This window comes from Pempheris klunzingeri, chromosome 11 (genome assembly GCF_042242105.1).
Source record: "Pempheris klunzingeri isolate RE-2024b chromosome 11, fPemKlu1.hap1, whole genome shotgun sequence".
NCBI classification, from domain to species: domain Eukaryota; kingdom Metazoa; phylum Chordata; class Actinopteri; order Acropomatiformes; family Pempheridae; genus Pempheris; species Pempheris klunzingeri.
In genome coordinates this window covers 2,168,595-2,191,288 of record NC_092022.1, presented here as the reverse complement: position 1 = coordinate 2,191,288, position 22,694 = coordinate 2,168,595, and the positions used below count along the sequence as shown (strand labels likewise).

At 43.0% G+C, this 22,694-nt stretch overlaps 1 protein-coding gene across 1 annotated transcript; it reads right to left on the bottom strand.

The window, feature by feature from the left end:
- Positions 1-2,704: 2,704 nt before the first annotated feature.
- LOC139209235 (phosphatidylinositol 4,5-bisphosphate 3-kinase catalytic subunit gamma isoform) lies at positions 2,705-16,516 on the bottom strand. The gene is made up of 12 exons (XM_070838873.1): positions 16,283-16,516; positions 13,726-14,918; positions 12,313-12,952; positions 8,954-9,019; positions 7,608-7,833; positions 6,173-6,267; positions 5,920-6,063; positions 5,750-5,840; positions 4,411-4,541; positions 3,812-3,923; positions 3,574-3,731; positions 2,705-3,211 (listed from the first exon to the last, which is right to left on the bottom strand). The coding sequence occupies exons 1-12, from the start codon at positions 16,514-16,516 to the stop codon at positions 2,954-2,956; spliced, it is 3,348 nt and encodes a 1,115-aa protein (XP_070694974.1). The 3' UTR covers positions 2,705-2,953.
- Between the last annotated feature and the right edge of the window lie 6,178 nt (positions 16,517-22,694).

Sequence of the window (22,694 nt, the reverse complement as noted above, 5' to 3'; positions counted from 1 at the left end):
TTTCCTTACTGAGGGTGTCACCAGTACCGCCCATGTTACCCCTCTCCTTACACAGGCGGCCTAGTTTAAATCAGCACTGGAGGGAGAAGGCAGTGGCATGGCTGGAGAAGGGGAGGCCAGCTGGCACTGACTCTTTATGTGACCGGGACTGAAGCAGTTGAGGCACAATCTGTACAGCCTACAGTGTGCATGGGTAGAGTGATCCCTGGAGCCACAAACCTTGCATGCAAGAGGCTCAGAAGGCAGTGGGTTACGGGGTTGACCAGTTCGATGGTGGGCTGGTTGACGGTTGCCCTGCTGTCGGCTGACTGGCCTTTGAGTGGTTGCAAGGGAAGCGTTGCACAAGGACAGAACTTTGTCAAACATTGCCACAACCTGTTGAACACCAAGGTTGGTAGTAGGTGAGTCAACGGCAGCATGAGCAGGGTCAGAGACGGCAGAAGGAGGCGGAGACAGAGAAGCAGGCTCACGTGGGCTTACTACAACATTGTCTGACTGGGGCTGACTGCAGGCCAGGGCAGAGGCCAGTAGAGAGTTAGAAGGTGTCTTTGGTTGGTGTGCTACTAAAGCAGCCTGGGACGTGCTAAGATCAGGAGGGTGGAAAGAATCAGCCACGGGGCTCTGACTGTAGGCCGACAAACCCACTGTGTGCTGGGATTGGGCTGCTGTCTTCCTCAAATGTCTCATGTGAGCATCCAGACGCTCCTGAACCTCCGCTGTAGTCCACTGCTCCGGTGCCTTCAGTTGGAATGACATGGCAAGCCTGGGGTCAGGACAATGATTAATGAACATTAAGACCACTTCAGCACCGGGGTCCTCCACAGATTTACCCCGCCTCCGCAGACATTCGTCAGCGGCGTCGATGGACTTGTTAAGGCGAATCCAATAGTCCATAGCATTCTCACCAACACGGGGAATGGTGCTGTAGAAATCTTTCATGGGTAAGTTTGAGTATGTGAGCTCACTGAAGTTACCTTTCAATATGTCAAACACAGCTGTGAGCTGGTCGGCTGTACTCAGTTTAGGGCGGCTGCGGAGCGACACCTTCACCACATCCCTAGCTTTGCCTGTCAGTCTCGACATTATCAGGTCAAACATTTCAGCAGGAGTGTCACATTTCACCCTATTCAGGTAACATCTCATCATGTCCTCCCATTCATGAACAGAGAACACATCAGCATGATCACCCCTGAAGTAAGGTGGAGCTTTGGTGTCTGACTGCACAACAACCTTCAACTGAGACAAACCTGCATTGCTGGATGACTCACTTTTAGTGGGAGACTGAGGTTGGACAGTACTGGGTTGGTGAATGGTGTTAAGGCTGGCTGAGATGTTTTCTCCAATTTGTTTAGCCAAACTTGCAATCATGTCTCCAAAATCATCAACTGATATGACTTGTGTGGGCTTGGGGTTTGACTGGGTAATTGGCGTGGAACTAGCAGTGGGGGTCAGAAGTGGGTTAACTGTCTGATCAGCTGTGTATTCTGGAACACTGGGGGACATGAACCGACCCCTTCCAGCAACCCATCTGCCCCTCCCCACTCCAAATGTGACATCATGCAAATGTCTATCCATATTATGAACCACAAAAAAAAATCTACCCCTGGCACCACAAAGAGCTATGCTAATATCACAATATGAGTGCAATATTGGCAGAAAAGAAAAACTGTGACAGTTATGCACAAACCAACAGTATGAGTACAAATAAAGAGCATAAAATCCCCCAAAATGTAACTTAAATCCTCATATGCATGACCACATATAAGAGATCAAGAAAAAAAATGAAATGATCCAAAACTGATGTAAAACAAAAAGGCTCAGTTCAAAAACTCGACCAATATAAATTATGAGCCCATCAACCTGTCATCAGTTATAATATGCCCTCTCAGGTTTGTCCTGTTCCTGCTGTTAAATGTCTTCACCTTTTTTGTCCTTTAATGCACTGGCGGGTCATAGTAGTATCACCAGCATAAACCAACATGAAATAAAATCACGGGAGAAAGGGAGGACGAAAAAACAAAAGTCACACACTCCAAAGCAGTGGTCCGGAGTCTCTTTGACGAGCTTTCAATCAGCCAGCAAACCTCGCGCACCCGCGGGAGCAAGCACAGTTCTCCGACGCCGCGGAGCAGAAGCGACAAATAGGCAGGACTGACGAACAGGAGCCAGGAGCCAGGAGCCAGGAACCAGGTGTCAGCAGCCGTACCCCGGGAACCAGACGGGCGCTGATCGGGGATGCAACGGGTCGTAACGGCACCAAGTGTAACCGGTGGTGTCTGACTCTGCGTTGTGTGTGGGACAGAGACTCGGGCGCCGATAACTTTTGAAAGCCTTATCTGCTTTATTTGCAGCTCCTGACAACAGCAACGTGTACAAAATCCTCCGGTCAGTCTTTTCAGATGCATGCCCCTCTCCCACGGAGACCAAAAACAAACCGAGCACGAGGTAAAAATTCCGGAACCCTTGTCTTCCGGGGTGTGTCACATTACAACCAGAACGTAGGGGTACCAACTAAAACTGTTGCACAATAGTTCCACATACCGACTCGGAGGCCAACCTGTCAGGTGTTAACTAAAATGAATATAAGTAAAATAAACTTAATGTAACACAGATTTTGTGTAATTAAACAATAACAAATCTATAATATATGTACACATTGCTGTATAATTGACCCTGTTACATATATATATACACACACACACACACACACACACACACACATAATGCTATGGGTCAGATCACCCTGGCCTCCACACCACCAGCCCATTTCTCACCTCTGGATGAGTCATGCTGCTACTATAGTATATAGAGAGGTGGGCAGAGCTACAAGAATATGATAAGAATACATGAAAATAAAGAATAAACAATGAATAAACAACATGTTGGAGCCGTGGCCACTTCCCCACCTTCAGTCCCGTCGCGTCATGAATCCAAATTTCAAATCTCCGCCAGTCTACCTGATGCCTGCCACCATGTGGATCCACCAGTTAGCCTGCACGGTCCAGCCCAGCTGCTCGCACACAGAGATCTGCTGAAGGAAATGCTCCTTGGCCTCGGCCTCGCCCTGGTCCTCCTGGAGGGCGTCACGCAGGTAGCGCATGTCTTCTGCAGCACTCAGCTCTGGGATGCCCGTCAGCAGCATGAGGGAGAAAAGGGTGACCAGCAGGCGGGAGTGCGAGCGCAGGGAGAGGTACGCTTGGGTGCACGTGTCCTGATACGAGCAGGTGAGAAAGAAAGAAAACAGACATAGGACCAAACATGAGGAAATAAGGACAGGAGATAACACAGACATGAGAAATAATATGTCGCTACCCTCTCTGGTTCAAAGTTAAGAGTTACGTGTTTCACCTCTGACTGCACCACAGTGAAGTCCTGGGCTCCCAGAGTGCACTTGTTTTCATGTAGTTTTATATATTTAATAGGAACCCATGGTTGGAACGTACTGACAGACGTGGTAGTGAAATGTTGGTTACAATGCTGACAGGAAGAAATAAATAAATCTCCTGCTTTATCCTTTAATGTTTTAGTACCATTGAACTAAACATTTACAATCACACAACCAGGTTTTCTCACCCTGAACCGCTGAAAGTAGAGGCTGTTGCGTCCTCTGACCCTTCCCATGACGAACAGGAAGTCAGGTGTGAGGACGAATGGGACGCGCTCCCTCTTCACGCCGAGGAAGTGCTTCCTGTTGCCCAGGATGTGACCGAAGTCGATGTGAAACAGGTTCCCTGAGAGGCCCGGCAAACAGAGCAGTGTTGAGGGTCGTGTCAGCCACAGCTCTGCGTGAATGAATGAACACGATGCATACCTTGGTCTGAGATCATGATGTTGTCGTTGTGTCGATCTCCTATTCCCAGCACATAGGTGGCCACGCAGTAGCCAGCGCAGGACTTCACGAATCTCTCCACAGTCTGGAAGTGCTGCAGTCAAACGAGATCACAGAGACAACAGTGCACAGTCTTTTTTTTTTTTTTTCCCAGACAAAAGCTGGCAGAGATTTTTCGTTGGTGGGTAAAAGTGAGAGGATAGTAAAGAGATAAACGTGCCCAGAGGCAGTTTTCACGATATGAACAGTCAAAAAGGAGAAATGACTGATTTACAGTGTAAAAGTAAGTATTACAAGTTAATTTCTGTCCAAATGTCACGATCTGTTTCCCACCTCCATTTTTTGTTTCATCCAGTCATTGTTTCCTGTTTTATTTTGAAGTTGTCATCCCTCACTTCCTGTCCTTGTGATCGTCTACACCTGTTCCTGGTTTGATCCACCCGTCTTCACTTCCCTCGTTAGCCTCCCCTAAAGCTTTGTCGTCATTGGTTGGTTTTGTATTATTATGTTTTCCCCTATTAAACTCCTCGATGATCTGCCTGCCGCCCATCGTGACGCCAAATCTTTTCCATATTACTTACAATTTCCTGGAGTGGACACTTGGATTTGAGCCACTCAAACAGAGCATCGTTTCTGAAGGCTCCATTTGTTCCTCCGTGGTTCCTCTGGACTGCAGCGATGGTTGCTGCATTTCTTACAATCTCAATCATGCCTGTTGAAGAGAAATTCACGACTTATTCACTCTTTATCTCTTAATTATGTTCCAACACCATTAACACATTAAATGTGTTTGCTTTAGTGCACATATGGGGACTGACGCTCTCCATTTTGCCAAAAAAAAAGAGACAAAACGCTCTACAAACAAAGTTAAAGATGAATTTGACTGATTTATTATCTTTCTGAAAATGTCTTTAGATATTGCTATAATATTGTTATTGTGAATTATTTGGCACCACTGTTTACATATTGGAAGTGAGATCTGATCACAGGTGGAGACATGTGGAGATTCATATTAATGCCAGGTCTTAGAGTAACCAATTAGACTAATGTGCATGGCTTTGGGGAATTACTATGCTTGAATATTCACCTGTCCAGGTCACCTGACTCCCCCCCTCACCTGTCGTGACTGTTTCAGGCCATTGTCTGAGCACATTTCCCTTCACCCTGCCTGCTTACCTGGTGTGTATCTACCTGCGTCCTCCTCTTTTTATCAGCTGTGAGTTTTTAGGCCTTATGCAGTGGTGGACAAAGTATAGATACTCCTCATCAAATTTTACTCCAGTGCCAGTGAAAGTTGTTCACTCACATCTTTGTTTGAGTTAAAGTACTGGAGAACTTGCTTTTAAAAATGAAAAGTAGTCAAAAGTGAAACAACCCACTGACTCACCTGCAGAACAAACAGCTTTTAGAATATGTTTATTTACATATTTATGTTCATTTGTATCATTAAATTCATTTTGCATGCACTGATATTGTTTAGCTGAGTGTTTGCACTAATGCTGAACTATAGTCTGAACTATCGTGGTTGTTTTTTTGTGGATCCGATGGAGGTAAATAACGAGTGAGCCGTCTCTTCTCTCCTTTCTCAGTTCTGGTGAGGGTTGCACGTGCGCAGGACTGGCAGTGTAGGATGGAGCAGTTTACTGGGATTTTATTTTTTCTGTGCACAGCCTTCTGGAGTTTAGAAAAGAAAAGAAAGTTGGCTTCAAAGCTGCGTTTTAAAGAGAGAGGTGTGGGGAACCTTCATAGAAACGTAGTGGAATAAAAGTCACAAGTTTCCAAAAAAGTACTCAAAACATGTACTTAACTACAGCACTGAAGTAAATATGATGATTTACGGGTCTATAATGTTTCAACAAGTTCAGAAAGCTGCCTGAAAAACAACCATTGGACCCCTGACGTCTGTATTTCTGTCGATACCTATGTTGTGTCCCGTGGAGATGCAGCCATACGGGACAAGGTTAAGGTCCAGAGACTTCTCCTGCCAGATAGAGTCCATCACCATCAGCGTCTAAACGGGAAGACATGCAGTCAGGTGTGACTTTAGCAGGAAAACATTGTTCAGGCAGTAAGATAAGTTATTCTCTGACCTGGATGACCAGCATGTCCTGTCTGAGGTCGTCCCCTTGTTTGAAGATTATCCCGACAGGTGTGGGACAGGTGGGCGACGGCATGGGAGAGAACTCCAGCCACAGCGGCTTCTTCTTAGACGCCATCACTTTGCATTTGTCCAGCTGGACGAGAGACAAAGACAACAACAATTAAAAACACGCTCATCATTCATTCGACACCAACTCGCTAGCATTTGCACGCATGTGAACGTAAAGCATTGGGGAGGCTTACCAGGATCATTCCAACTTTGATGCGGGGGTCAAAGGGCAGCAGGAACTCATTTGGCAGATTACAGCTTTGCAGAAGCTCCTGAAGCCTCAGAGGAGCTTAAATCAGCAGCAACGCAGAGGCACAATTAGACAGAGACGCCATTTGGTGCAAAACTAAACTAAATTTGCCAAAGTTTGAGGAGAGACGAACCAGTTGTGCTGATAAACACGAGCTGATGAGCTGCAGGTCTGCAGCACCACTTACACTAAAGCACATAAGGAAACACAACCAGCTACACCAGCTCTCGGTAGATTGGATTTCTTTGTGGATATTAATGGATCTGCACACCTGGTGCTGATTAGCCACTGATGGCTAGAGGAGTGGAGGGACTTAGACTTATTTTGGTGACAAAACACACAATTTTTGTATTGAAGCCCATATGAATAATTTTTTTTATTTCTAATGTTCTGTTGTTTTCTGTCGATGAACATTTTCTCTAGTGGATACAAAAAAATTAATCATTTAATCTCGGAAATCTTCGAAAGGGGAAAATAAGAGTCTAACAGTAGGGATAAATATGGCATGTGTCACATCTTATCAATGATTTATAATGTGTCAAGAGCCTTATTAATAAACTGACTACAATAACACAACCCGTATAAGGGATTCATGGTGGTTTATAAAGTGGAACCGTTGACTGTGGAATCACATTGGTCTCGATATTGATGATTATGCACAGAAAGATTCACAAATGTGTTCTGTGATTTATATACGAATAGTTATTGTTGTGTATAAATGTCAAAAAAAAAAAATCCAAATATGAAAACAGAAAGCTCTGATTGTTGGGGTTGGCTGGTCCTGACATCGCAGGACAGACCATCTCCTGTTGGAGAAACGTGCTGGCGGTGACCTGGAGATTCATACAGTGTGATCTGGATGGTCATAGTTCCTTGTTTAGATTTCAGAGAGGCCATAGACCACTCACACATGTAGAATGACCACAATTTGGGCATGGAGTAATTTTAGCACGTCTAGCAGGGATAAAAGACCGATCCTCGGCCGAGCATCAGTAAACATTACTGTGCAAGATATTAAAGTTTCCAGCGAGAATTTCCTCAGAAGATTCCCTTCACAGTCCTCAGTTGCACATGTAGATATTCTATACGTTGTTTTTAAAAATGCAGAAGAAATAAAAGCAGCAAAGGGAATTTGATTTGAATCAGATGTCTCCCTCTGTTTTTAGCCAACCACATAAGTATAGATGAGCACGAGGAGAGACATCAAACTGCTGCCTGGAGGTGTTGGAGTGATCTTTAAAATGTGCTGTAACCTAATTGTTTAGGTTATTGTTATGTAAAACAATACAATAAATAAGTAACACCTTATTCTATCATTCTGCAGAAGTATAACTACAGCATGCACATCCATAAGAATGTTTTTCTCAGACGTGTCCCACCTGTAGGAGGGAGATCAGTCTTGTCGGGGTAGATGTTCTTGATCAGCACAGCAACCTCCTGCAGGGCCTCCACAGCCTGGACCTGCAGGGTGAAGCTGTCCAACATGGCCTGACCGCAGCCCAGCAGGTAGGCCTCCAGAATCACGGACATGCGCTGCCGGAAGTACGGACACCCTGCCACCTCACTGCGGACATACCAGAAGAAGAAGTGGCCAATTCTCTTGCTCTGCAAAGAGGGAGGAGAGAATCGAAGGAAGGGGACATGCAAACATCAATAAAACTGTTAATTTAATTAATCCTTAAAGTAGCAACTAACACCCTTACATGACTATTGACACTGACATGACACTGTAAATGTGTTTCTGGTTTGACTGGATGTTAATGGGAGTTGTAAATGCAGAAATACTAGATGCACTGTAGATGTACTGTATGTGACTTAAGTTATGCAATGAAGCAGTACAGAGAAAAGTTTTAAATTAGGACGCATTCAATCAACACTTTGTAGTTAAAAGCAGTCATATTCTACTGAGTGTATTAAAACCTGCTGTGACAAACACTTAACACAAAGATGAGTGCAGCTTCTAAAGTCGTGCAAATCACTCACAAATCATTATTTTTGGAAAACTTAAAGTTAATTTATGTAAGTTGGCACACAGAAGTGAATCCAAAATCCTGCTCCTGTGGTTAACTCTCCTTCAGAGAGCTGAAACGTGCTCATCCGGGGGGGGGACAAGAAGTCCTTTAAATGAGTCACTTGCCATTAAATGTCTGCGTTTATGTTTTAACTATGTGTTTCTTTGCAATGTTTAGTTTTCTTTCTTCATAAGAAAGAACCCTGAACATATATTATTAGTTTTACCAGGGATATTTCCTCCTTTTTTTAAAATGTGTATTTACTGTAATTGTCCTGCACACTCCCACTCTGCAAACAATGAATGTTGATGATATTGATAAAAAAAAATTTCCCCAATTATCACTTAGTCTGAAACGGGCAGTGCCATCATTAAACACTAGACGCTAGGCCGCTCCACGGGCCGGAGGGCAAAACTTTACCAAGCTCATGTCTGCAGCTGGTACGATCCAAATATTTTCATCATTACTGAAATCTTAAAATAGCCTGTGCCACTGATGATAGTAACTCATTTATGCAGTTTAATCTGCCAGTAAACATGAAATCATTATTAGATAAATGAATAAAACCCTGAGCCAAAACATGACAAACTTAAAGTGAACAAAACATTGAGAATATTCTGTAAAGTGGGTGAAATGATGCACCTCCAACATCCTGATGCATGTTGTAAATATGACATGTTGTGCAGTGAATATTAGGATGGTGCATGACTCACCCGCAGAGCTCTTTGAATGAGGTACCGAGCGAGGAAACTGTCATGGTATGGTTCCACTTTGAGGGTCTGTTTGGACAAACGGGACGGCAAAAATTAGTGTCAACCTCACAATACATCCCCTCAATCCTCCTCTGCCTCCTCTTCATAACATACTTTGTCTTTACAGACACAATTAGTTAAACCAGGATACTCTTGCTCCTCATTATCACCTTCTTTAGCACAGCAGAAGTCTTTTCTTGCGCGTGTCTTAACACCTTTTTCATTTTAGTTTCACACGTTTCACACGTCCAAAACATCTAACGCAGCGCTTGTGGAAAACGGCGTGTTAAACAAACTGAAAGCATCTATTCACACCTGATTGAAGGGATTTGCATGATTATGAATCTCTGAAATGCAGATTCGTTAACTCGTCAATCACCTCTGCGTTTCCATTTGCAAGCAAGGATCAAAATCAAGTTATTTAAACCAACATTATAATGAAACATTGCCCACTGCAGCTTTAAACTGCTTATATCGAGCTACAAAGGCCTCATTCATACAAAGAGGAGAGATGTTCATGGAGGTTACTCTTTTTAAATTAAGATTTATATAATATAAATTGAATCCATGACTGGGGGGGGGGAAGTGTTGTTTGTATTATGATTGTGTACTTAATTCACCAGACGTGTTTTAAGTGTCCCAAAAAGTGGTTTTGGGTCAAAGTGTGTTTGAGGAAGAGTCATCCAGCCTGTGTTCAATGTTTTTCCTTTTGTCCTCTGTATAGTAGAGTATCAAGAATATAAGACATTTGGATGAGAAGGTAAATTAGCAGACAGTGTCCCATTTTACTGGTATTCATCCAATAATTTGTGACAAACCTGCTTTCATCCATCTCTGTCTGAGAGAAAGGAGCCATTGTTTCGACAGGTACGACAATAATTAAGGTGGACAGAGTTTAGCTAAACGCACGGGACCTTTTAAAGGGTGCGACGACTCCTGCGCCTCCCGTTTGTGGATCGTCTCAATTTTCTGTTTTGCAGTCTCTGGGAGCTGTTGGAGGGTGGAGCTGGGAGTGTCGCCTTGTCTCCTACCCATCTGGGTGTGGCCTCCAGAGGGGATTAAAGGGCCCGCCTTCCCAGGAGCTCACTCTCTCTGAGCTAGGCCAGCACCCACCAGCACCGCCCGTCTTCTTTGTTTGGTTTGCCGCAGATATCCAACATCCTCTATACACATTGCAGCAGCAGTGTCCGCTCATTGTCAGACCAGTTTTGAGCCTCTGCTAAACATTCAAAAAGCACAAATAAAATATCAGGGTCTCTTTAAACTTTGGAACCAACCTCAAGCTATCAGCAACGTCAAAGGACGGTGTGGGAGGAAATCCCTGAAGCTTGTCCTGACTCTTAAACTCCAGCTTCTCCACCTCAACCTGCTGTCTGGCCCGAGCCAATTCAGCTTCATGTCTCAACTTCTCCAACTCCAAAACAAGCTTTTCGCTGCTCAAATGACAATCCAGAACCAAACCCAGCCAAACCAGGAGCAACAGTGGGCACCTTCTCTGCTAAAACTCACCACTGGGGCCTTTGCACTCGCTACAGGCAAGATATGTTTTCACTAACTGCTCCTTTAATGTGACCAGTAAGTCATCTTTGCCCAACTTCCTGGAAATTTCATCCTCAAAATGGTCAACTACCTTCAAGAGCTGCTCTTCTTTGTGAATGTTAGGCAGGCTTTTGCTGGGGAACCGAACAAACTCCTCAATAGAGGCCACGTCACATTTTACTTACCAGTATTGATTCCTTTACTTACACTAAAGAGACCAGCTCAACAAGCCACAATTTTCACACCATCAAGATGATGAACGGCTGTTTTAACAAAACTATGGAACCATATCCCTCTGGTTAACTGCCTAACCAATACTAGCCGTCTCTCTCACCCTTAGTCTTCATGCAGGCCAACGGCAGGATAAATTAACCCTTTCATGCATGAGTTATGATGACCTCAGTCAGGATTTTTTTACTAAGTGTTTTTTTATTCATCTTTGGGCAATGAAGTATTTTATAAAAATATATTTACATGTCCAGTAGTTGAAATATAGCTAGTGATTCATGTTGATGTACAATTCAGTGCTTAATCATTTCCTCCCAATTTAAAATCAGTAGTTGGAAAATGTACCAATTGCATGACTCCTTAGATGTTACTTGAGGTCCCCATATTTTTCTTACCTGCAAGGGTCTCTTTTTATAGAAGGTTTGAACAGAAAAAAAAAAGAGCAACTTTGTGTTCTTGGCTGCCTGTCGGCCATCTTTCACTCTTTTTCACTTGCAATGGCTTCCCACTGGGTAGCAGTGTATGAGATGATGCAATAGCATCCACTGTAGTGGCTGATGTGCAACTATGCCATCAAAACTCATGCATATACAAGAAAACAGCTTTTGAATAGCAATACACTGTAGCCCAGTTGACTTCCAGCAAGATAAAAGTAACCTAGACAGTCATGAGTGCACACTAGCATCTGTGCTAACCACCTGCTGCACAAACAAAACAAACTAAAACTAAACTAAAAGGGTAAATGAGGACCACTTGTGCCCTTCATTGCTTGTACCTCACAGGAATATGGGTTCCAAACACCACAGCCTTCACCAACTGATGAGAAAACAGCCAGCCTCTGTACACAACAACCACCAGAGTAAACAACCTGTGTGCAATGCTGCCCTTTACACCTCAACTGTTCCCAGCACCAACTTCCACTGAACAACAAACAAGGGAACGAAATCGTGAACAAGCCCCCATTTGTTACCACCTGGCTCACAGATGATAACAAGAAGGGGAGCAACATACAGCTAAGGCTGTAAAAGAACACGATTTATTTAACATAAATCCTCCCACATAATGATACCGAGATGGAGTGTGGAAGACAGCAGGGAATCAATTGTGTCAGCAGTGTGTGGATGGCTGGAAATGTGCGTAGTTGATGTTGGATAGCTGCAGCAAACCAAACAAAGAGAAGACAGGCTGTGCTGGTGGTTGCTGGCCTAGCTGAGAGAAACTGAGCTCCCAGGAAGGCGGGACCTTTATCCTTTCTGGAGGCCACACCCAGATGGGTAGGAGACAAGGCGACACTCCCAGCTCCACCCTCCAGCAGCTCTCAGAGACTGCAAACAGAAATGTGAGACAATCCACTAACAGGAGGAGCGGTAATCCAGCTATGGGTGAACATTTTTAACTTTTGAGCTCATGAGTGTCAGGACTGTTTAGTATTAGTCAAAGCTTCCAATAAAAGAATATGTTCAAAAATCTGCTCCACAAATACAGTTTGTTGGTCTACTGATTGTCAGCTGCAAATCAGCTGCACACACTTTTATTCAGACACACACACAAACCTGCACCAGCTGCAGCAGATACTTCAATACATCATCATTGGACAGGCTCTCCAACCTCTGGACTGCCAGCCTCCTGACCGTCACGTCAGCAAAGTCCATGCTTAACAGCTCCAGGGCAACTGTTATATCCAGTTCTCCTGGATCCCAGTTTCCCAGCAGCCAGTGGACGTCCTCAACCACTCGGCGGTTCATCCAATCAACATTGCGCAGGTAGTGTGGTAGATTGGAGGCGTAGCGGATGCTCTCCTCCCGGAACCTTTTGAGGCAAACCTTGCGGGTGCTGGCGACTGGAGACGGGTCTCTGATAGTTACGCTGTCAGTCGATCGGTCCTGGAGAGGTTTCAGATGCAGACAAGAGGGCTCTGTCCTGGGTGGGGAGGGTGAGGAGGAGCGCGGATGGGAGGAAGCAGTAGACTTGGAGCTGGAGTCGGGACTGTTGGAGCAGTCAGGTGGGCTGAAGCTGTTTGGGAGAACCACAGGGAAGCTGTAGCGGTCTAAGAGGAAGCTGATGGCCATGGAGTCAGCTACGTCTGGGTTGGTAGCAGAGGACAGTTTGTCTGCCTGGTAGGTGATGGCCTCGTCCTCCAGGTCAGGGTAGGACCACATGTGCAGGGTGCAGGGGCCCTGGCTAAGGATGGACCTGCAAGGGCATTTATGATTAATTACTGATATACTGATGAATTCTACTTTACAGTTATGGTATTTTATTTCTGTGTTTTTGTGTTTTAGACTCATAAAAACACTCACCCTTCATGCTACACACACACTGTGCAACATAATGTATATACAGATAATTAAATTTAGAACAGAATAAGATAAAATTGAATATAAGCTAAAATATATACAATGCTTAACAAATGTATTAGACCACCACCCAGTGGAAGGTGTTTGCCTCCCCTGCCCTAAATTAACAGTATTGCTGATCACCAGAATATTTTTTTAGTTTCTGTAATGGTTAACCCGCCAGTATGTGCAGCTCTTTAATCACAATTATGTATTTGAAATGATGTAAAAGGAATCTGGAGTAGAGGAACTGATGGACTGAACAGATCTGGGATTTATTGAATTAAAAAAATAGATCACACACAAATTTAATCCAAAGCAAGTCTCTGGGAACAGCTAGGAACTATTTGGAGCTCAATAACAAAAGAGACGCTCGAAAAGTCCATGAAAACAATCAGGGCCAAAGGAGGTCAAACTAGATATCAAGATTTTTGGTTAAAATATGTGAATAAGGACTATTTAGTTGTTCTAGTTTGTTATTTGCCTAATAAATAATAATACAATGTTTCATTTGAAACAAGTTTTTGACAGATTTCTAAAATATTTGTGTTTTCTCGTTTTTATGACAGGTGGTCTGATAAATTTGATAAGCACTGTATATATATACTTGAATTATATTTAAGATCTGACCTGTGGTCTATGAGGAGAAGATTGACAAAGTAGAGCACTTTCCCCTTCCCCTTCTGCAGGTCTGGTGCTTTGTTGACTGAAGACGATGACAGCTTTGAGTCTTTGCTAACTGGGGAGGTGTCGCCGCCAACAGCATTAATGGTGAAGCCCAGCTTGGCTCCACGTGGCAGATCCCTGAGGAGAACATCAAAGTCCAGCCACTCGTTCCACAGCACTTCATCTGCGAAGGGTTTGGGAGGGGAGGACACTGAGGAGAAAACCTTGTTGCCATAAAGTATGGAGGCTGTAACGTAAACGGCCTGAGGGCATTTGCTCGGAAGTTTTGGGATGTCAAAGCCAAGCAGTTTGACTCTGAGTCTTCTGTTGCAGTCCCACAAGGATACCATGAAGATGTCTTCCAGATCCTTCCCTTCCAGGCGGAGATCATCTTGGTAGCTGAACTGGCCACTGAAACCGTCGACAAGCGGCCAGTCCACGAACTTGACGGTCTCATCAAGAAGCTGTGACGCGGGAACCACAGAGAGGTGGAGGTCTTGGTTGGTTTTCAAGCAGTGTCGAACCCAGGAGAAATCGGTGAGGGAGTGGTCTCCAGATAAAAACTCTTCCCTCCCGCAGACTTTCAAAACCAGATCATCAGCAGTGTCATATTCAAGCCCCTGATCCACCATCACTCTTTTAAAAACCTTAACAAGAATGTCTGGCTTGGTGCTGAAATTGACTTGTATGCTGAAGCTGATCATGTTCATGTAATGGAGGGTGATGGGGAACTTTCTGTGTAGCTGTTCCTGTAGGTCGTTTGGAATGGGGGCGCATGTGATCCAAGGCTCTGTGGCGTACAGCTTGTCGTCCCGTTTCCTGAGCTCTTGTCTCCTCGGAGCTGCCAGTTTCCTGCGGGTGAACGTGAGCTCGCCAAGTCTGTCAGACGCCTCTTTCTGCAGGTTGTGTCCAATCAGGTGGGAGAGGAGTTGCTGTTGTTTCCTCTCTTCCTCTGAAACAACCGCCACGAGTGGTTTTACCACTATATGTGCCGACAGACGGCCAGAGTCGTCGCACAACCAGGGAATGTCTAACGTCCTGATAACCTGACAGTCATCATAGGCCTCATACCAGTCCTCCCCCCTGGCATAAAGCAGAGAGTATTTCTCTGGGTCCAGTACTGCAAGTGGGTCCGGATGGCAATTCTGTCCCTGGGCCTGAAAGCATTGAGATAAATATTTAAAAACTGCTGTTGCAGCATGATTAAATATCATGGCATGCTGATGTCTCACAAGTGTAATGTTTACCATGTTTACCATCTTAGCTCAGCGTGTTAGCATGCTAACATTTGCTAATTAGCAGTACACACAGCTGAGGCTGATGGGAATGTTGTTAGCTGTATTTGTGAGTAACCAAGTATTAAACAAATAAAAACATTAAACTGATGATGGATTAAATGAAAAGTTAGACCAAAAACCACAAATGTCAACCTCAGGTCCCTAAAGGTAAACATTTTTATGGGTACCCTGGATCTGTAATGGGTACAATAAATATTTTTATGTCAAAAGAATTCATGCAACATTTTAGTTTGGTACAAAGTCGTCAAGTTTGTTAAGTTTAGTTCTTGTGTTTTTTGTTGCTTCCTGTTTTATTGTGGCGTTCAGCTTTTCCCTTCTCATTTCAGGCCCCTTGACTTTCTGCCCTTGTGTGTTTCCTGCTCCTGTGATTATCTGCCCCGCCCTGATTGTTTCCACCTCCACTGGTGTATATATTGTCTGTGTTTTCCCCCGTCCTGTGCCAGATCATCTTGTCATCCTTGTGTTTATTTTCCAGCGTCTTTAGTCAGAGTTAGGGAGAGTTTCTCGAGTCTAGTCAGGTTAGTATCTATTTGTTTAGCCTCCTGTTTGTGCTTCTGGTTGTAACAAATGTGGTCGTTGCTGTACGTTAAGCCACTGCTAGCGTCACAAGGTCCTGTCTCCTCTCTCTGTTCCTAACCTCCAACCCAACCTGACCAAAATGCTTTATGTGCTCACAGAATGTATATAAGGAGTGGAAGTTTGTCATTTACAAAATCAGCATCTTGGTTTTACTGCTGTTGCCATGTTGGTTTTGGAGGCAGATGACATTTTTTTGATTGGTTAGGCTTAGGCATGACCTGCCAATGGTTGGGTGGTCACACCCATTGTCTATTTTACTCTAAATGGGACCACACTGTAGAAAATGAACATCATGATGTGTTGAAGAGGACTTTAAACAAAACGTCATCAGGAAGATATTTACTGAGGTAATAAACCAAGTGGGAAGTCGGCTCATTGTCTCATAGACTTTCATACATCAGTGGAGTCGCCCCCTGCTGGACATTTGAGGGAATCCATGTTTAGGCCACATATGTTTTACTTTTCAGGATCAGGTTGTTTATACAATCTGTGTGTGTGTGTGTGTGTGTGTGTGTGTGCTTTAGTAAATGTTCAAGTAGCAAAGACTTCATCTATAAAGCGTATATAAATATTAAAGCATGCATAAAAACAAAAAATTGAATCAGACTTTTGAGCATTACCCCGTCCAATAGGGGTTTTCCTACCTGCATACAGATGCGTAGCCGCAGCTGGTAAACGCTGCACTGCGCCGGGAGGATGACTGACACCGACTCACAGTCCACACTGACACTGTAACCCTCATCAGCGGACACCTGCGGTGGACCAGGCCCCGGCTGAAACTCACAGATGAACTTCAGGTTGTTCTCGGAGCAGCTTTGAGTCGATATCCCAGACAGACAGTCCACAGCAGGCAGATTCAAGAGCAAAGCAGGATCCATGTGGACTTTGGGAGAGAAAAACCTGAACTGTGATACGTTTCTGTGAGGTACACAGCAGATGTTGTGCGCTAACAGAGCAAATCAGTCAGAAAACAGTCTCAGGTGGAGTCCATGTGAGTCTGTACCTGTTTGGCCGTGTGAAACTATGTGCTTCCTGTTTTTTTTCTTTTTGATTGTTTGGGGACTTCCTCATTCTTTTATACTACAGTTGTCAAACGCCAGCAGAGAGATAGACAATAAGAAAGCGTTTACTGACATTGGAAAAGGTTTGACTTCCTTGTTCCCTTCTTGCACTTAGATAACAAACTTCTGTGAGATTTTTTCTGATATTCTCACTGTTAACGCTTCACAATAGGATAGTGGAAAACATCATTACGGTATTTTAATTCATAATCATTACAGTGAAAAGGGAGCAGTGTGTCTCACCAGAAAGCTCAAACCTGTCTGGGTGTTTTTGCTTGCAAAGGCACTGAAGAGAGGAATGTGGATGCAGCTTAAAGTCACCTGTTTTTAGGTGAAAGGTTAATTTTTGGTGACAGCTGGGGAAAGATTTAGGTTAAATCTTATAAAGTAAACCCTTTCTGTGTGTGAAGTCATGAATCACTTTTTGTGAGGGCTTAAACATAACCATGAAGAAGTTTAATCAGGATTTAGTCTAGTAGAGCAGAAACTGTAGTGAAAACAAATGAAGTAAAGTTTCAAATTGGCAGAACAGTAAGTCAATATTACATTTATAATGATCTTTGCCTTTTCTGTGAGTTGAATCAAAGGGAAGTACACTTTTAGTGGAGGCTTTGTGCTGTATGATAATATTAGTATAACCGAGAAGAGGAAGTTCTGTAGTTCTCCTTTGATAGTTGTCGGTCTGTTCTTGTGTTTCTGATTTCTACCTGTGTCATAATATATTGAGATACCTGATGTTTGTTTGAATCATTGAGGTGTTATTGATACCTGCTCAGGCACTAAAGCAGATCTTTCTCTGTCATCACACGGCCACTGTTGTGGGACTGGCATTTTCAGGATAAACAGCAGCACTGGTTGAGGAAAGTTGAAGTTTCCACCTCATGGAATGAAAACACAACACGTGTTCCCACCTACTTTTTTTAAATTCCATTTCATTTCTCTCTCTCCATTTGCTGTCTTTGCATCTTCAGCACAGCAAGAAAATGGCCAAAAATGTTGTTTAACATTCAGTGCAGAGCAGAGCCAGCTCTACCCAATGTGGCGCCCTAGGCGAGATTTTAGATGGTGCCCCCCTCCATCGGCGATTTACATGCACTTACAAAAGAAATCGAATAGCATTGCTTTTATCATTGTCTTTAATTTGTAAGGTAACATGTCACCAAACTTACATACTTAACAAATCACAAATTAATACAAAAAAATCTGAAATACATAAATACCCTTACCACAAAATAAAAGCCTGTAAATAAGTGAATAAAGAATAATAATAATAATAATAATAATGTGTACTTTAAGACTGACGGGAAGTTTAAAACAATGAACATGCTTTAGATAATATGAACACAACCAACAACTAGCGTTAAAAATCAGATACATGAAGGGTTGAAAATGGAACAGCATTTTGACTGACTATTAAAAGCAGGAAAACCGTTAGCTAGCCAGAATGCCAGATGGAAATAAAACAAGCATAGATTAGGCCAGTGTAGACACCTACTGAGTAGGTTTAATCTATCCAGATGATCCTAACAGTAAAGACCTCTCCATGCCGCTGCTGCTTATTTACTGATTAGCATACGATGTTGTGGCTGATCGCTCAGAAGCAAGTGAACAACCTGCTGTTACACTGTGATAACTGCTACACCTGTGATAACTGCTACACCTGCTGTTACACTGTGATAACTGCTACACCTGTGATAACTGTGATAACTGCTACACCTGATGCTACACCTGATGTTACACTGTGATAACTGCTACACCTGTGATAACTGCTACACCTGCTGTTACACTGTGATAACTGCTACACCTGCTGTTACACTGTGATAACTGCTACACCTGTGATAACTGCTACACCTGATGTTACACTGTGATAACTGCTACACCTGTGATAACTGCTACACCTGATGTTACACTGTGATAACTGCTACACCTGATGCTACACCTGATGTTACACTGTGATAACTGCTACACCTGCTGTTACACTGTGATAACTGCTACACCTGATGCTGACTGTGATAACTGCTACACCTGATGTTACACTGTGATAACTGCTACACCTGTGATAACTGCTACACCTGATGCTGCTTCATGTCATGACTGTATCTTTACTTTACTTCTTTCTTTCTCCCGTTTTTCCTCTTCTTCTTTTCTTTTTTTTCTTCCCTGTGCTCCGGACAGTTTTCGGTCGTTTTGACTCAAGTCAGATTCCAATAAACACCAATAAGTTTAACCCTGAAAAGCATCTTCTCCTAACTGGTGCTCTTTAGTTGAGCGCCGCCCCCAGAAAAGTGCACATCTCTATTTCTGGTTGGAGCATTCTTGCTTTTTTTTGTTTCTCTCCCTTCAATTTAAGAACGCTGTATCCTCATTCATTCTTTTCACCAGCTTGTCAGGGTATTTAGACGTGTGTGTGTGTGTGTGTGTGTGTGTGTGTGTGTGTTTGGAGGTGCATGTTCCCATGGCCCTTATAGGCTTAGTCTAGCTTTAATCAGCTCAAGGACCTGGCCTCTCGCCCCTCCGCTGAGATCAACTCTAACCTGAAGGGTTAAGAGGACCCACGAGTAGGTCCGACCCCGACTGGTAGAGCTGGGAGAGGGGGGGGGGGCACTGGTGGGTGGCAGCTTCTCCCCTCTATCAACTGATTATAGATTGACCAATATATTGATTTTGATGTCATGATGAACATAAGACAGGTTAGATAAAAAGCGGACATGGCCAAGGTTGATGTCGCATGTTGGTTTTGAAGCCTCGAGTTTGGCATTTTCAAAATCGCCATCTTGGTTTTGGAGCCAGAAGAGATGCATTGATTGCTTACCCTGCTTTATGCCTATATATTTTACTCTAAATGGCACCGTGGACGTCCTGCTGCAAACTAGCGACTGCGACCATGAACTCGTCAGGAAAATGTTTGACTGGCTTTAGGGATTGGCTCCACTTTTCAGACTTCTTCTATACAGTTTATAGTGATGACCGTCACAGTGGACAAAGAATGGGAAACACATGGGCAAACTAATTTATAGTTAAAACCACACAGAAACAAAGAAGTGTGATAGAACCTAATTGGTCTGCGGCCCTGGAGTGAAGCCGAGCTGACCGCCATACCAGAGCAAAGACACTCATGGTTAGTCGTTGTGTCACAACTCTTCTAGCTCTAGAGGCTCGTGTTGTGGCTGATGATGATGATGATGATGAAGCTGCAGAGTCTCCGCAGCACCTCTTCCTCCCCAGTGAACTCTGAGCAGAAGCCAGTGGGCCTCAGGCAGGTAGGAGGTGGGAGAATGACACCACCCAGGAAATGGTTGTAAGCACACGGGTGTTGAGAAGGTGGGCAAACACAGAGGTCAGGTTGGTGTGTGTGTGTGTGTGTGTGTGTAGTCTGCAGATCAGGAGGCCTCTGCAAAGTCTCCTCGCTGCCGTCAGCCACCTTGCGCTCTACGAGTGTGTCTTTGATATACGATCCTCCGTCGGGGCCTCTGCAGGCCGAGACGCTCATGATCTCGTCCTCTGATATAAATCAAGCCCTTGTTTGCAGCACGCTGACGAGAGCGACTGATTACCGCTGCGCCCTCTGTCTCTTTTGCTCCTTTCTTCCTGTCTACGAGTTCTGCCTCTGGGGAACTGTGGAGCTAATTTAACTCTAATTTGTGTCATCATCATTTTCAGCGTATCTGGTGATATGTTGTTTGTTGTTCCACTTTTGCCCTAATGGACGTCTTTCTGTTGTTTAACGTAGTCTAAGTATAACTTTTACAACAAAATCTGCTATTATTATTAATAATTTGATATTTTCCATCATCATTAGTTAACCCACTAATACCTTTAGCATGTAATAAGAGGCTGTGTCAAAACTAATATATATGGTAAAAAAAAATTGAAAAAAGATCAATGAGCAGGTTGTTTCAGTTAGAATCAGCTACTGTTGACCATCCTGTCACTCACAGACATACATGCGACAGACTCTAACACATAATCAATCAGTGGTCGTGCACCTGACGCTCGGTAGCAGCGTCAATATTCTTAAATGAGGATTTCTATAAATGTATATGATGTCTTGTTTTCTCAGCGACTCTAACAGGTGACGGCTGCTATATTTTGTATAAATGAGTGGCTCAGAACTTTAAGGTGAAGGAAGCTTGTGACGCCTCTGGCTTCCAGAAAACTTTACACCTCTGTTTGTCCTTTTCCGCTCTTGTTTTTTTTTGGAAATTTTAACTATGAATGCGGAGCAAGGATTCAAGGATTCAAGGAACTTTATTTGTCATACACACATTTACACATGGGGAGGTACGAAATTACGTTCTCAGGTCCCGGTTTAAGCCACGATAAATATATAGATTAAATATAGAAAATATAAAAAGAAGTACCGGGAGAAAGAGCAGTATAAAATAAAATCTATTAACATACGCTTAACGCTTCTGATGCCAGTTTTTCAGGGCAATTAAATCCTTTATTTATTTATGTTAGTATTACTACTGCTCTGACCTGAGAGATCTCCGCCCCGGTCTCTTGGGGTTGCTGAAAGCCAACATCAGTGACAAAGTAAATCACTAACTGAATTAGAGTAAAGGTAAAACATTCACTCCGAGGTGCAGGAACTGTGGAAGAAATAAAACTAGAACTCAAAGTCACAGTCAGGAAGTAGCATCGATTTACAGTGTGATTTATTGGATTTCTCTGACTGTGGCAGAGTCACACAGGGTTCGACCGAGCGGCGCTGGAAAGTATTTTATTTCTGTGTTAACTCTTCAAGGTCCTGTGCTGCTTTCTTTTAGTTGACTCCTCTGCTGCAGATATGACAGGAGGGAGCTGTAAGATCAAAGGTCCGTTGGTCTTCTCTGATACTTAAGTGCACACTGCAAGTGTATTTGTGGCAGTTTTTGTGTACTAGATGTACTGTAGTGCTGCATGGTGAGACTTTTATCAGAATCAGAATCAGAATTACTTTAATAATCCCCAGGGGGAAATTGCTTTTTGTTACACACAGCTCCAAAAGAATAAGAATAAGAATAAGAATACACTTCAAACACAGAGTAAAATATAAATATATAAAAGTATGAATTAAAAAAAAGATGTATTAAAAATTATTATTACAAATATATACAAATTATTACACAGAGGTAAATTACTGCACCAGGTGAGTCCAGAGTCTTAGAATAATAATATTAATAATACCACTACTACTACTAATAATAATAATAATAATACTAATAAAAATATATAACATGCACAACCATCAATCATAGTAAGGCGCTGTACTATATAATACCAATAATACTACTACCACTACTACTACTACCAACAATAATATATAACAACATGTACACTCAGAGTGAGAAGATGTATTATATAATACTAATAATACTACCACAACTACTACTACCACCAACAATAACACATAACAACATGTACACTCAGAGTGAGAAGATGTATTATATAATACTAATAATACTACCACTACTACTACTACCACCAGCAATAACACATAACAACATGTACACTCAGAGTGAGAAGATGTATTATATAATACTAATAATACTACCACTACTACTACTACCACCAGCAATAACACATAACAACATGTACAGTCAGAGTGAGGCGCTGTACCATATTATAATAATAATAATAATGATACAAATAATACCACTACTACTAATAATAATATATAACAACATGTACCTTCAGAGTGAGGAGATGTGTTATATAATACTAATACTACTACTACTACTACTATTACCAACAATAATATATAACATGTACACTCAGAATGAGGAGATGTATTATATAAATTATAATAATAATGATAATAATAATAATAATAATGATAATAATAATAATATAATATATACAACAACATGTAGGCAGCATGGTGGTGTTTCTGTGTGGAGTTTGCATGTTCTCCCCATGCTAGCGTGGGTTCTCTCCGGGTACTCCGGCTTCCTCCCACAATCCAAAGACATGCACATTAGGTTAATTGGTAATTCTAAATTGCCCGTAGGTG